General features: G+C 41.1%; 1 protein-coding gene across 1 annotated transcript in view; it reads right to left on the bottom strand.

The window, feature by feature from the left end:
• The window catches only part of USH2A (usherin), a 596,134-nt gene that overhangs the window by 501,661 nt on the left and 78,056 nt on the right, over positions 1 to 16,417 (bottom strand). Inside the window, 2 exon segments of the mRNA XM_030557510.1 lie at positions 7,803 to 7,933; positions 8,708 to 8,903. Coding sequence (XP_030413370.1) covers positions 7,803 to 7,933; positions 8,708 to 8,903 — 327 coding nt within the window.

The following is a 16,417-nucleotide window of genomic DNA, read 5'->3' as shown; positions in this document are numbered from 1 at the left end:
CACTGGCTAACCAGGCTGAGGTGACAACTCCCCCGCTTGAATGGGCCATCATCGAAATATATTATCCCCTGGTGATCAACTTTTATTCAAAGTCCAAAAAGCATACTTTCAGTATAGTTACATTTGTCCTTAAATATTACCTGTACATACGTCTCACAATGATTATATATCTTGATATGTTATGAGCTTTCTGTAGATATCTTACATGATACTCCTTATGGATACAAACCCGGAAAGACACGTTTGATCTAATGAGTTTGTCAGGTCTGAGGCAAGAGTTGTTTGTAAAGAAGAGGGGACCCTTTGCTAAAGGGTCTCTGTCATGGCACCTCATTTTCAAAAGTGGTTTAGGCACTTAGGAGCTGACATGCATTTTATTTAAATGAAATTAAATTTAAACTAAAGAAAAAGATGTAATTAAATACATATAAACAAGGTTTCCAAAAATGGGTGCCTAAAGTTAGGCTTTTAAGTCTATAGTTAGGCACTTAAATAAGTGGCCTTAATCTCAAATGTCCTGCAACTCTCAAACGTCCAGCAACTCTCAAAGTTATGTAGTGTGTGTCTAAAGGTCTGACAGAGTACTGGGGTACATGGCTTCATATCATGCAAGTGTATTTAGTGACCTGTTGATGGGGCAGAGACAAAACGGAGATGGTGGCCTGAAGTCTTAGTAACAGTAATACCCCTTTACGCTTCACTGGCTGCATAAATAAGCCCAAGTATGACTGAGAATTTAGGCCTGTACCCGGGACGCAATGATAATAGAAGAGAAGGGATACAGGGACAAGGAGGGGGGATAAAAAATATGATGGTAGAAAGGAGACCACACTTCAAATTTTTGCTTGAGGGGCCTATTCAAAAATTGTTCTGACCTGAAATAAATGCTCATGAAAGAAGCCGGATTAACATGCCTAGGCAACACGCCCCCTCCTCCCTCCGTTGACTTAGTGGTGCAGGATCAGGCCTCCAGGTACAGCTTTGCAAAAGGAGTGAAATTTTCCCACATCACCCTGCCAATGTTACTTTGTAATATATGGCACTGGACTGGATACTGACCCCTACAATGTGACAGGAATATAAGCTTTTGTAACCCTGGCCCAGTCTCTTATCATGGCTAGTGCATGTGACACATTTGTTACATGGTGTTACAAATAAGCAAAAATGGAGACAAAGCCACCTGACTCCCTTAGTTGAGATGGGAAATTAACTGAGAATGGGAAGAGGTTGTTGCAGCAGTTCCAAATTTTCCTGGAAGCAAGTATCATTGAAGATAAATGTGAGAGGGAAAATTCTTCCATTCTGTTACATATGGAAGGCTAGAAGAGATGTAGAATACTTGTACTTCAATGGGAACAGGAAAAGGACTGCAAACTGCTGCATGTGCTGGAACAGGTAAGCAGATTGTAAAGTGGGTTAGATGAAAACAAGCCAGGGAAATGGCAACGGGGTAAGGGAGGGACAGAAAGAGGGCCAGACGAGATGAATCTCCAACTCCAGATGTTATAGGAAATACTATAGTAGGGATTTACTTCAGAAGCTCTCACCTGTGCATGCAGCCTGGGAGAGTGAAGATGGAAGCCATTTCTTCCTTCATTATCCCTCTTCACACAACACCTAAAAGAATGCACTTTGGGCTTTCTGAGTGCAAGCGGAAAGTTACAGCATTACCAGTGGCAACAGACACTCTAAATTAGTGGTGGATTTCTCCACATCTCTTCTAGACTGACTGTTGGTCAAGAGTGGGCACAGGTAGATGCCTTAAAAGGGTGTAGCTGCTGGCTCCTGCATGCACCTTTCTCCCTTGAAACATTCTCTCCATAGCAAAGTTTCTCAGCCACTGCCATTGGGTAAGCTGCTCCTCCAAATTCCCACTAGCACAGCTGTGGTTTGCAAGGCAAAAATACAGCTTTTATGTTTAATCTGTACATAAAATGTACATAAAGTGTAAATAAAATGTAAATAAAAGGTACTGTGACAGGGTGCTCCACTCACCGCTAGGGTGGCAACTCCTCCGGGTTGTTCTGGGGAATAGCTCACCAGGTTGGCCACCCTTCCTGCAGTTGCACGCCATCTCTCCACCTCTCTCACTCCACAAGCTGCTGCTGCCTCTTTGTGACTCAGCCTCCCAGTCAGATCACTCTACACATTTTCCCCTTCCAGGATAACAAAGTCTTCCTTCAGCAGTCCTAGGCAGTCTTCCCATTTGCGGCCATAGGTGCCACTCCTTCAGTGGCTGGCAGGGGAATCTGGGCCCATCTTCAGCTCTGGGTTCCAGCTCAGGGACTCTCTAGTCAGCAGCCAAGGTCTGTTGCCTTCTAGACCTTACTGCCTTTCCCTGTGCCCTTTCCTACCTTCTTTGATTCCCCACTCTCTGGGTTTGTCAGCCCAAACACACCTCTATTCTCCCAGGGAATAACTGCAGACTTTCCCAGCAGCTCCCTTCTGCTGCCAATTTCCTGCCTTTGTAAATCCAGCACAGCTGTTCCTCCTCAGCTTGGCTACCTCAATCAGGGATTGCTTAGTCACCTGATTCCTTTCTGCTGTGTCCTATTGGGTTAATTAGCCCCCCTTTGTCTTCATTAACCCTTTCAGGACAAGTGTGGGGTGAACACCTCTTCACAGTTACTAGAACATAGCAGTCTGTGAATGTACACTATCTACTGCCCTGTAAGAATTTAGAATCCATTCATGTAAAAATACAATACATACATTCACATTTCCCATCAAGAGCAGAGTGAAATAGATAAGCAGAACAGAAATAAAGTGTCCATGTTCATTTCAATGAAGTTTTGGGGGCAGCAGTAGTGTACTGATTACTCTTTTGCCCTTCTTGTTAATTTTATCTATGCACATTTTTGTATATGATGAGTAAATATGCTATGGGGTAATTCAAATGTTCCCTTCTGGAATTCCTCTGCTCTTTAGAGCTTGATGACAGATAACTAGTTCTGTGCAAAAGAAAAAAGCATTGATGAATTGCAGGAAATGGTAAATTATGTAGTGAAAGTGTATTCTATATCGTTTTTAGTGTATTTCCTTGAAAATTATCATTGTGATATGACAATTAATTTTCATGAGTAGGGTCCTTATTCCTTATGATTCCATCTTCCACGGGTCAGACCTGGAAACACTCCCTTCAGTGATGCCTTTCCATTTCATGTAATTCATTTCAGCCCTTAGTCTACAGCCTTATTAATCTATTTTTAATGCCTCTTAATCATTTCTCTCTGTCCTGCTTCTATTGCAGCAGTCTACTGATGCCTTTTTGAGCAGCTCAGTCTCCCCCATTTTTCCCCTTTTTTCTTTTTTTTTTCTTTTTTTTTATAATCACAACTTCAAGCTCATGCCTCAGCCTCTCTCATTACTATGTTGTATTTTCAAAAAGGGACACAGGGCCGACTGTGGCAACTATCAAAGCATTGCCCTCCTTCCTCTCCACCGCTGGGAAGATTCTTGGTAGAATCTTACTGAATCGCCTGCTTCCTCTTGCAGAGGAAGTACTTCCAGAGTCCCACTGTGGCTTCAGACCATCACGAGGCATCTCAGACATGATTTTCACTGCCAGGCTGATCTAGGAAAAACGTCAAGAACACAAGCAGGAGCTGCATAGATCTGACCAAAGCTTTTGATTCTGTCAACCATGAGGCTCTGTGGGAAATCATATCAGAGTTTGACTGCCCACACCCGTTTATCACCATTGTAAGATTCCTCCACGACCAGATGACTGCCTCCATCCTGTGCAGTGACTCTACCGCTGAGCCCTTTGTCATCCAAACTGGCATAAAATAAGGTTGTGTACTGGCACCCTTTTCTCAGCAGCTATGAAAACATTAACCCAAGACCATCTACTGCAAGGCACTGGCATCCAATATTAGACTGATGGCAACCTCTTCAACCTTTCTCGTCTCTGTGCCAGAACTAAAGTAATATCAGCAACAATAACCGAACTCTAGTATACAGATGACTGTGCACACTTGAAGGAGGATCTTCTAACAGCTCTTAATTGTTTCTCTGAAGCTTACAAAAGTCTAGAGCTAACTCTGAAGATTGTCAAAACAAAAGCTGTCCACCAGCCAGTCCCAAGTTAATCATCAGACCCAGCAAGGAAATTCTACATTGACAAAGAAGAACTGGAAAATGTAGAATACTTTGCCTATCTGGCAGCCATCTCTCAGAGGGCAGACATAGATGTTGAGAATCAACAAAGAATCCGCTGCACCAGCCTTGCCTTTGGTAGACTCTCTCATCAGGTGTTCAACAATCACAACATCAGAACACACACTGGACTATATAAATTAGTTGTAATCCCAACTCTCCTCTACAGCTGTGAGACTTGGGTGACCTGCAGAAAACACCTGAAAAACCAGCACCAGCACCTTCTTCAGAAGATCCTCAGCATAAAGTGGGAGGGTTGCCGCACTGACATCAGTGTACTCACAGAGGCCAACATCTTCAGTGCTGAGGCCTTGATTATCCAGTACCAGCTGAGATGGAGCAGGCACTGTGTGCGCGCCTGACGTACGCTTACCAAAACAACTGCTGTATGCCCAACTCACCAAAGGAGAAAGGAAATGGGGAGGCTAAAAGAAACACTTTAAAGACACCCTGAAGATAAATATCAAGAGATGCGGCATTGGCATCATACAGTGGGAGACAGCAGCCCAGGATAGGGATGACTGGCAAAGACCCATCAGAGAGGGAGCATCCACTTTTGAGGGAAATTGCTTTGCCCTAGTCACACAAAAACACCAGGAAACAAACAAAAAAAAAAAGATGACAACTTGTTGCATAGTAACCATGGCCCAACATTGTCTTCCAACATCACCTGCAACGTCTGCCAACGAGTCTGTGGCTCAAGAATTGGACTCTTCAGTCACCAAAGGACCCATGAAAAATAAAATCTGTGAAAGAGATCATCCTCGACTTCAAGGGATCACCAGTGACAATGATGATGTTGCATCAGTTAATAATTTTTTAATTTATTTTACCGCCTTTAATTTTTACCCCAAGTTACTGTTACACTAGAGTAATAAATCATCAGCAACAGCGAATGTTAAAACTAGCATCTAATTTCTCTTTTGTTTCCTCCTTGCTTTAGTGCCTTACAACAGTGTGCGGTCCTAATGTTGTTTCTAGAGTTTTAAAGGATTTTCATTTCTGCACTGTAGTTAAGAAATAACATCCTCAGAAGATGGATATCAGAGTCTGTTCTGCTTGTGGCTATTGGGTATTATCATTACTAAAATATAGGGCTCTAACTTTACACATTGCTTTACAAACATAGGCATCAGCCCTGCAATGAGCTCTGCACAGGCAGATAAAGTCACATGGTGGTCCATACCCATGGGGTCATTTGTAGGATCAAGGCTACAAAGAAAACACAACCAGAAATATCTTACAATCTAAGTAAAATAAACAAAAGTAAAACAAATTATAGGACAAATGTCACAATGGATTATTATATGAAGAACTTTTGAAATAAGTTGCTAACCCTCAACGGAAGAGAAATAAGAATGTACGTTGAAATATACTGAGGAAATCCTACAAGAAGGATGTGGAAAAATTGGAAAGAGTCAGCGAGGGCAACAACAATGATTAGGGGGCTGGAGCACATGATTTATGAGGAGAGGCTGAGGAAACTGGGATTATTTAGTCTGCAGAAGACAAAAATGAGGGGGGATTTCATAGCTGCTTTCAACTACCTGAAAGGGGGGTTCCAAAGAGGGTGGATCTACACTGTTCTCAGTGGTACCAGATGACAGAACAAGGAATAATGGTCTCAAGTTGCAATGGGGGAGGTTTAGGTTGGATATTAAGAAAACCTTTTTCATTAGAAGAGTAGTGAAGCACTGGAATGGGTTACCTAGGGAGGTGGTGGAATCTCCTTCTGTAATAACCTAGTCCCAGATTTGGACCTTAGCGTCCAAAATATGGGGGTTAGCATGAAAACCTCCAAGCTTAGCTACCAGCTTGGACCTGGTACTTGCTGCCACCACCCAAAAAATTAGAGTGTTTTGGGGCACTCTGGTCCCTCTGAAAAACCTTCCCTGGGGACCCCAAGACCCAAATCCCTTGAGTCTCACAACAAAGGGAAATAATCCTTTTTCCCTTCCCCCCTCCAGGTGCTCCTGGAGAGATACACAGACACAAGCTCTGTGAATCCAAACAGAGTGACTCCCCCTCTCTGTTCCCAGTCCTGGAACAAAAAGTACTTTCCTCTTCACCCAGAGGGAATGCAAAATCAGGCTAGCCAATTCAACACACACAGATCTCCCCTGATTTCTTCCTCCCACCAATTCCCTGGTGAGTACAGACTCAATTTCCCTGAAGTAAAGAAAAACTCCAACAGGTCTTAAAAGAAAGCTTTATATAAAAAGAAAGAAAAAATACATACAAATGTTCTCTCTGTATTAAGGTGACACAACACAGGGTCGATTGCTTAAAAGAATATTGAATAAACAGCCTTATTCAAAAAGAATACAAATCAAAGCACTCCAGCACTTATATTCATGCAAATACCAAAGAAAAGAAACCGTATAACTTACTATCTGATCTCTTTGTCCTTACACTTAGAAACAGAAGATTAGAAAACAGAACTACTTCTCCAAAGCTCAGAGAAAGCAGGCAGCCAGAAAACAAAGACTCAGACACAAACTTCCCTCCACCCAAAGTTGAAAAAATCCGGTTTCCTGATTGGTCCTCTGGTCAGGTGCTTCAGGTGAAAGAGACATTAACCCTTAGCTATCTGTTTATGACACCTTCTTTAGAGGTTTTTAAGGTCAGGCTTGACAAAGCCCTGGCTGGGATGATTTAGTTGGGGATTGGTCCTGCTTTGAGCAGGGGTTGGACTAGATGACCTCCTGAGGTCCCTTTCAACCCTGATATTCTATGATTCTGTGAAATGGTTCCAGATTTTAAAATTACTTTTGGAGAGAGAGAAAAAAAAAGCCTCTGCAAAACTGCCTATCAGAGCCAGTTCAGGGTCAGAATAGTGGTACAATGTGATAAAAAGTTGTGTCAATGCATTTTTTCAACGCAACACATATGCAAGTCTTGAATGCCACTTGTGTTTTCTTGTTCACTTTATTTTCCATATGCAAGTCTGAGGAAAAAACACCACAAACCCAGCTTTTTATAACGTTGCTGGATTCAATCCCATGATTTATCATTCTTACACTGTGACTGAGCACCATTTTAACAGGCACTCAGTAGGCACTTTGAAAGACACAGTAAGATTTATTAGCAGACTTTATGCCTTTCTTGTAAATGAGATCCAAAGCCTCAAGAAGAATAGCTAATGCCCTTTTTATTTTTCAAAACAAAATGAGCATGGTGACTTATATGGAGATCAATCTTTTTCTATATTTCAGGAGGTAAGCTAATTAAATTTTAGCTTAATTTGGACTCTGTCTACATTTTCAAAATTGACCAGTAATTTTTGGTGCATCAATTTTTTGAGTGCACCACCAGAGACACCTTAAAGAGCCCAGATTTTAAGAGGGACAGTGCTCAAATTGGGCACTCACAATAATATTTATTTCTGAAAATTAGTACCTGTATACTTTATATTCATTCCTGATTGCAGAAAAAAGCTCTGCACCTAACATCATTCTCAGATTGCTTATGAAGTCCTGTTAGCCTTCCAGTCTTCAGTATGAATCAGCCACCATTTTGTAAATGAGGAACTACAGCGACTTATATAAAGCAGTATCCATTTAAGCACATTTTGTAATTAATGTTACTGATATGCCAACCAGCAGTTAAAACATTTTCTGATATTTTGTGTTGAGGTCACTTACCTTATCACACAGGAGGCTATTATTTTTGGTGCCTGCTGTGTAGCAGTCACAGATTTTACAAACATTGACAGTTGAAGGATCTGCACCTGTTTCCCGGTAATGGAAATCCTTACACAGCTCACAGTTTCTTCCTGCATGAGGGAAAGGTTATGCATTATGGCTTCCAATTCATTAAAATTAGCTGTATAATTCAAAATTAAAGACTCTATTCCTTTGAGAGAATTCTATAATTTTCAGGACGTCCATTTTAATGCACCTTTCATCTCTACCTGCCAATTTAGTGATCCAGAGCATATGAAACAATGAACCTGTTACAAACTGTGTTTTACTCCATTAAACTTCCATCTGTTATATAATATCACAGTTCTATAAAGCTATGCTATGTGAATGTCTATACATTTTTTTGGACAACTTACTGTTGAACCTCAAACTTTCTCCTTTCATAGAGAAAGCCAAGAACACCGAAATAAGTAGTATGCAAATCCTCTACATATGGAGTCAGCAAATTTTTACTCATTAAAGAGGAATCTGATATTTTACCAAAAATATATGTTTGTTATGTTACCTGGTTAGACCAATTTGATGGTCCTGATAGAAACATGGTACATCATGTATAATGGAAACCATTTTGCAAGCTTAACTGCAGCAGATGTTGATGTTCAAGCTATAATAAAGTATGCTGGGATATAATTTACATGGAAGATTCTATATAAAATTATGTTGTATTGTAGTGACGGTATTTTTCTCTCTTAGCAGTTTACATAATTGTAGCTACTGAAGTACACAGGGATTGTACTTAAAAAAAAATTTCTCTTCATCATTGTTGAGCCTCAGAACCATTTGGGTTTTATGACTGACTCTCTCCAAAATGACCCTACATATTTTGATGTTGCTTATTAAATTACCTGTGGTGTTATGTTGACAGTTATCACATACTCCGCCACCTCCTCTATAGTGTTCGTTAGGAAAAGAATCCATTGCCATGTCATAGTGGCAGCTTACTGCATGGCCATAGCACTGACAAGGTTTGCAATTATAAGCTTGGACTTGGTCACCTGGACGAAAAGGCTTGTCATGATATAATGGCAAACAGCGCTCACACTAAAATTTAAAAAAAGAAAAGAACGTTTCTTGCTTTATATCTCTACAAGGTACATATTCATATTGCATTTTATGCTTTTCCTTTTTTCACTGTTGAACATGTTGGCATACAGACTTTTAAAAAATGTTTGGCAAGCAAAAACCACTCAAAATCTTCATGCTATAACTTTTCACAAGAATTATGTTCAAGGGGGATATAAAATATAACACAATAAAAACTGCTAGGAAACTTAGCTCAGACTTAGGGTAAGATTTACAAAGGCACATAGGGACCTAAAGATACAGATAGGTCCCTGGTGGGATTTGCAAAAATGCCCAAGTAGGTCAATGGGAATTGGGCATCTAACCTGCTCAGGCATTTGGCGGCTTTAAGATATAATAAATAGGTATAATGCCTCCCTCCATGGTTTTCAGGGTCCCCAGATCTCCAAAGCTATATTTTAGCCTGTAAAATTAAAATCTTGTACAATACAGTAGCATTTAGACACCTAAAGATGGTTCCCTTGCATCCTCCCACCCACGCTATAATGTACCTACACAAGGCTAGCTATAATCTGGCCCTACACACGTTTTATACAAATATTTGCAAGCCCAAAAATATAAACATTAGTCATCATTCCAAACTACTCAAAATCACTCCGTTCATGTTCAGAAAAAAAAATGGTAAATGATCATTACTGATATACAATGTTATTAATTTTAAAACACTAAACATGTTTGTAGGCATCTGTCAGCTGGAAATATTGCCTTAAGTTTTATATTTGTCTTAATTATTTGTCTACATTTCACCAAGTATCAGAGGGGTAGCCGTGTTAGTCTGGATCTGTAAAAGCAGCAAAGAATCCTGTGGCACCTTATAGACTAACAGACATTTTGGAGCATGAGCTTTCGTGGGTGAATACCCACTTCGTCAGATGCATGTAGTGGAAATTTTCAGGGGCAGGTATATATATGCAGGCAAGCTAGAGATAATGAGGTTGTTCAATCAGAGAGGATGAGGCCCTGTTCTAGCAGTTGAGGTGTGAAAACCAAGGGAGGAGAAACTGGTTTTGTAGTTGGCAAGCCATTCACAGTCTCTGTTTAATCCTGAGCTAATGGTGTCAAATTTGCAGATGAACTGAAGCTCAGCTGTGCAGTTACTGGTGAGAATATGTTTCAGGTTGGCAGGTTGCCTGTGGGCAAGGACTGGCCTGCCACCCAAGGCCTGTGAAAGTGTGGGATCATTGTCCAGGATGGGTTGTAGATCCCTGATGATGCGTTGGAGAGGTTTTAGCTGGGGACTGTATGTGATGGCCAGTGGAGTCCTATTGGTTTCTTTCTTGGGTTTGTCTTGCAGTAGAAGGCTTCTGGGTACACGTCTGGCTCTGTTGATCTGCTTCCTTATTTCCTTGTGCGGGTATTGTAGTTTTGAGACTGCTTGGTGGAGATTTTGTAGGTGTTGGTCTCTGTCTGAGGGGTTAGAGCAGATGCAGTTGTACTTCAGTGATTGGCTGTAGACAATGGATCATGTGATGTGCCCGGGATGGAAGCTGGAGGCATGAGGGTAGGCATAGCGGTCAGTAGGTTTTCGGTATAGGGTGGTGGTAATGTGACCATCACTTTTTTGCACCGTGGTGTCTAGGAAGTGGACCTCCCATGTAGATTGGTCCAGGCTGAGGTTGATGGTGGGGTGGAAGCTGTTGTAATCGTGGTGGAATTTTTACAGAGTCTCCTTCCCATGGGTCCAGATGATGAAGATGTCATCAGTGTAGCGTAGGTAGAGAAGGGGCGTGAGTGGACGAGAGCTGAGGAAGCGTTGTTCCAGGTCGGCCATAAAAATATTGGCATATTGTGGGGCCATGCGGGTGCCCATAACCTGCCAACCTGAAACATATTCTCACCAGTAACTGCACACTGCACCATAGGAACTCTAGCTCAGGAACTAATCCATGCAACAAACCTCGAAGCCAACTCTGCCCACATATCTACACCAGCGACACCATCACAGGACCTAACCAGATCAGCCACACCATCACTGGTTCATTCACTTGCTTGTCCACCAATGTAATATACGCCATCATATGCCAGCAATGCCCCTCTGCTATGTACATCGGCCAAACTGAACAGTTGCTATGGAAAAGGATAAACGGACAGAAATCAGATATTAGGAATGGCAATATACAAAAACCTGTAGAAGAACACTTCAACTTCCCTGGCCACACTATAGCAGACCTTAAGGTGGCCATCCTGCAGCAAAAAAACTTCAGGACCAGACTTCAAAGAGAAACTGCTGAGCTTCAGTTCATCTGCAAATTTGACACCATCAGCTCAGGATTAAACAAAGACTGTGAATGGCTTGCCAACTACAAAACCGGTTTCTCCTCCCTTGGTTTTCACACCTCAACTGCTAGAACAGGGCCTCATCCTCTCTGATTGAACTACCTCATTATCTCTAGCTTGCCTGCATATATATACCTGCTCCTGGAAATTTCCACTACATGCATCTGACGAAGTGGGTATTCACCCACGAAAGCTCATGCTCCAAAATGTCTGTTAGTCTATAAGGTGCCACAGGATTCTTTGCTGCTTTTATATTTCACCAGTGATTTGTAATGTCCATTTAAGTTAAGAAAGTTTGGTGTAGTTTCATAGATGGTTAAATCAAAATCTCTCCAGTTCTATAGATGATGTATTTACCAAATTAAGTGTGGAATATTATATTGATGCAATATTAGTGAACCAGTTGTAGTTGTTTATATAAGTGCCCTGTGGCAAAATGTTTTCTTATCAAAAAGGTTTTTATTTCTTCAAATGTATTTAGTATTTACAAAAGCAAATGATTTTAATTGTATTCCTTCATCCAAAAGAACCCAAAATTTCTGTTGAAGTTCTGTTGAAACTGGGCTATTGCATCTGTAAAGCTTTGTAAAAAGTATGAAATAAGGACAATCTCAAGTTTCTAACAGATTCTGCAAAACTTCAAGGAGAAGATTTAATATGGCTATTGGTTCATCAGAAACAAAAATAAAAATTGGATTTCTTACAGATAACTAATGGATGGTATTTTGGACAATGACATTCTAATTACTCAGAAATGATCCAATTAATGTGCGACAGGGGATGGATCACTTGATGATTACCTGTTCTTTTCATTCCCTCTAGGGCACCTGGCATTGGCTACTGTCAGAAGACAGAATACTGGGCTAGATGGACTTTTGGTCTGATCCAGTATGGCCATTCTTCTGTTTTTTAGTTATATCACCACAATGAAAACAAGAATTAAAAGTAAAAGGAGGTGGTATTGAGACACACATAAGCTAAGCAACTCACTATGAACACGAAGAGCAAGAGAACAGGAAAAAGCTAAATGATATGAGAAAGCATCTACTGCCAAAGAAAAATGGACAAAATTCAAACTTCATTTGAGGAATGCAGTTTCATTCATTTCAATTAAGTAATTGTATGCATAAAGAGAGTCTGAATTTGGCCCAGTAAACAAATATTTCTCTCTCTCTGTTGGTAGAAACAAACAAATATATTAAGAGAGGGGGGTGTTTGAGTTTGAGAAGGTTATTGCAGGAAAGTTAAGATGCGTTTAGTTCTGAATATGGTGAAGGTGGTTATCATTCTTAATCCGTCTGACAGGGTTCTGTTGTCTTTGTCCAAAACTTTGCTGGTTCTTTCTTCTGTGAGTTTTCCCATTTGTCAACAGATTCTTTTTTCCTGTGGAATGAAACTGTCATGCGAGGTCATCATTGCAGTAGGAAAGGTAATCTCTCACATATCGAGAGTCAATACCACGCAGAGATTTTAAAATCAGTCTGACAACCTTGAACTAGGCTCTGCATTGAATGGGAAGCCAACACAGGAAGCAGCAAATTTGGAGGATGCTTTCCTAAATACCAGTGTTAGTGAGCAGATGAACTGCTGTTTTATGAAGCAGCTGTAGCTTCCTCAGGCCATTGAGCTTCATTCCTAGATACTGGAATTTTCAATAGGCCACCCTGAGGCTATAAACACGTAGGTCACTGTGGCCTGATCAGTATCTGATAGAATCCAGCACATTCCATTGGCTAGTCACAGATGAAGTGGGTGTTCTTTGCACAATGGCTATTTGGGTACCTTAGCGCAGTGCAGCCTAAGACAGCCCCAAGGCAACAGTTCAATCTAACCATCCGAGTATAGATTACTTCAACAGTGAGGGCTGAAATAGAGGTGAATTCTTCAAAGCACTGTCTTCTTCCTACCAGCATGCTCTCAGTCTTGTCAAGGTTCAACTTCAGTCACAAGCTCTTCAGCCAGGCACTTTTGGAAAGCTTGGAGAGTGTGACATTAATGTTTGCTATGAGAGAGATGCAGAGCTGGGTCTTGTCCACATGCTGAGAGTGTGCCATTAATGTTTGCTATGAGAGAGATGCAGAGCTGGGTCTTGTCCACATGCTGAGAGTGTGCCATTAATGTATGCTATGAGAGAGATGTGGAGCTGGGTGTTGTCCACATGCTGCTGGCATTGCAGCCTGTTTTGTCTTACTGGCTTTCTAGACACATTTATATAGGTATTGAACAGGATGGGGACTCAACCTTGCAAAGCCTCATAAGTGAGGGCTTTTGACCTTAACAATTCTGGGTTTACTTAACAAAGTATTTCAGGGTATTTCCATCACTTCTGCAGTTTCTTGGGGACAGGACAAGAGTGTTTGGTTATCAATGGAATTAAATGCTTGAGAGGTCCAGCAGAATGTGAATGGATGCATTTTTATTGTCAAGAAGCAGGAAAAGGTAATGCACCAAAGCAACAAGTGCTGTCTGTCCCATGCTCCCAACTGAAGCCTTAATGGGAGGGGTCCAGGATGTTGGCATTTGACACTGGAGACAGTTTTTGGGCAACAGTGACTTAGTTATTTAAGTCTTGGACTTTATTCAAGCTCTAGTATAGACAGCGTCTTTCTGAGACAACTATATCACAAATCATCTGTGCCATAGAACATACTGAGTGTCTGCAATGTATAGGAATAGTGTAGTATTCCTTTAATAGGTGTGAGACCTCTGTGTATTCTGTTCTAGAAGCTACCAGAAACATGTCAGAACAGCAGTATGCATATAGCTAGGCCTTGCAAACTTATATATAGCTAGTAAATCATTATCTGGGATCTAGCTGCACATGTATGGAACAGGAGCTCTAATTTCATGCTGAAAGGCCTTTGCTTCTAGCTGTTTTACCTTTGCAAAATGTAACTATGCCAATGACAAATGCCATGGTACAACACAAAACTAAATATGATCCAGTGCTGGCTGAATTGCATGACATTATGACGACTGGAAGATTTATGCACACAAAGATCTGTTTAAAAGGCTATTACCCTATTCCTAAACCACTTTTGGAAAAAAATACTCAAGCTATTTTCTAAACATTTGTGCCAGGTTACAAATATTTGTGGTTCACCCTAGAGAGCAGCTTAAAGAGAATCGGGTACCAATGGCAAGACACCGGAATAGAACGTAAAATATTTTAAATTATTTTCTTGATAAATTTTAGCCAATCAGATCCTGAAAGTTTCCATTTCTGTATATTTTACCATGAGCTGCTTTTCTGCAAGATTATTTATGGAATGAGTTTTCAAAATCAAGAATTACCTAAGGACAGTTACAAGAGAGTTGCAAAAAAATAGGGGATTAAAATAGGTTGAATCTTTCAGTCTCTTTGTGGTTCTTAGGCTGCCACTTATTTTTATTTGTCAGAGCTAGCACACCTCTCACATGTCCCTTTTTACAAAGGATGGTCCTCATCATAGACCCACTTCTAGCCCTGAACCACACACAGATCCGGAACTACCTGGGATTACATCCTATTGATAGCAGAAATACTAGAATCAAGAAATTGAAATGATGAGGAGGCATGAATCCACATTGTATCAGGCTCCCTGAGCTACTATTTTTCTCACATCCTGAATTTTGAGTGTTTGTCCCACATCTAGGATTTCTCAGATCAAATGGTCTCGTCAGGGGTGTTAGTCTAATCTTTCCTTAGAAGCACCAATGACAGGGATTCTACAACCTCCTTAGGATAACCTGTTCTAGTGCTTAACTATTCTTATAGGTACGAAGTTTTCCCCAATATCTAACCTAAATCTCCCACACTGCAAACTAAGCTGATTACTTCTTGTTCAATCCTTGGTGGACATGGAGAACAATTTATCACTGTCCTCTTTATAACAGCCCTTAACAAGTTTGACAACTCTTCTCAGGTTCTCTTCTCTAGAGTAAACATGCATGAATCTTTCACCCTTTCCTCACAGGACATGTTTTCTAAACCTCTTATTTTTACTACTCTCCTCTGGAGTCTCTCCAATTTGTTCTCATCCTTCTTAAAGTGTGTGCCCAAAACTGGATACAATTTAGTGATGACGACTGCTAATTATAGACAGAAAGTCCTTTCTCCAGATAGTACTGATGTCAGTAAATCATGTTGGGTGCCATTTCTATCTGACAGGACTAGGTGCAGACAAGTACCTTTCAGAGTTTGGCTCAGTCTGTGCACACGGATGGAAAAATATGCTCAAGCTGATATACATCTGATCCCCTTACTTTCTCTGGGGATAGTTTTCTGGGAAAATGCATTACATGAAGTCAGCTAGCTCAAAATATCTAGCTCATCTTGACCCAATTCATTAGTCAAAACAAGTCTTTGTTCTAATTTGTCATCATTTTATCATAATTCCTGGATCCAGCAAATTTGTGAATAGACCTAATGACATCAGCTTGAACACAGATGTGCAGAGTTCCCTATTAATCATTTGGAATGCTGGAGGAAAATCAGAGTGAAGCAATCTTCAACATATCAACAATGCAGAGTGGTGCTTGAAAAGGTACAAGTATTTTAAGCCTTACAATAAGTAGTACTTAATTTACCCCATCTTCTCTAATTCTGTTAAAATGTTCCATCCTGTTGCCTGTGTCTCACCTCCCACCTCAACAATGCTCAGTCCCAGTCTCCCTTGGCTGTTCATCCAGTCTCAGACTCTACCCACATACTGACTCCCAGTATCACTTCATCATCTCTTCCAGTCCTAGTCTCATTGCCCAGCCAGCCATAGTCTCCTCACATCCAACTCCCAGTTCCAATATCCCTCTTCCCTTCTGCCAGCCTCCAGTCAAGTCTTCTCTGCTCCCCTCCTTCCCCTCCAGATTTCTTCTCCCAATCTACTCCTCCCAGGGGTCTGGCTCTTGTCCCCTCTGCATTCAAATCAGGCACCTTCCTCTTTTGCGGACTGAACCCAGCAACAGAGTCACTGATAGCACAGGAAACAGTCTCCTGCTCTCCGTTGAGTTGCCCAGTCCCAGCATGGCCTGCAGCAGTCCAGAATTGCAATTTCAGGCAAAGTCCTGCTTAGCCCTAGGCTGGAGTCTGCCCATTGTGGACAGAATCTTCGAGGAATTGAGCTGATACAAAATCTTAGTCTCTATTGAGCATGCAAACTGCAATTTTTCAAAGTCTGATAAGTTGGTCTGACAATAGCCAATTCCCTGCCAAAACC

This window comes from Gopherus evgoodei, chromosome 3, assembly GCF_007399415.2.
Source record: "Gopherus evgoodei ecotype Sinaloan lineage chromosome 3, rGopEvg1_v1.p, whole genome shotgun sequence".
In the NCBI taxonomy this organism is placed as follows: Eukaryota; Metazoa; Chordata; order Testudines; family Testudinidae; genus Gopherus; species Gopherus evgoodei.
This window is presented reverse-complemented; position numbering and strand designations above follow the sequence as displayed.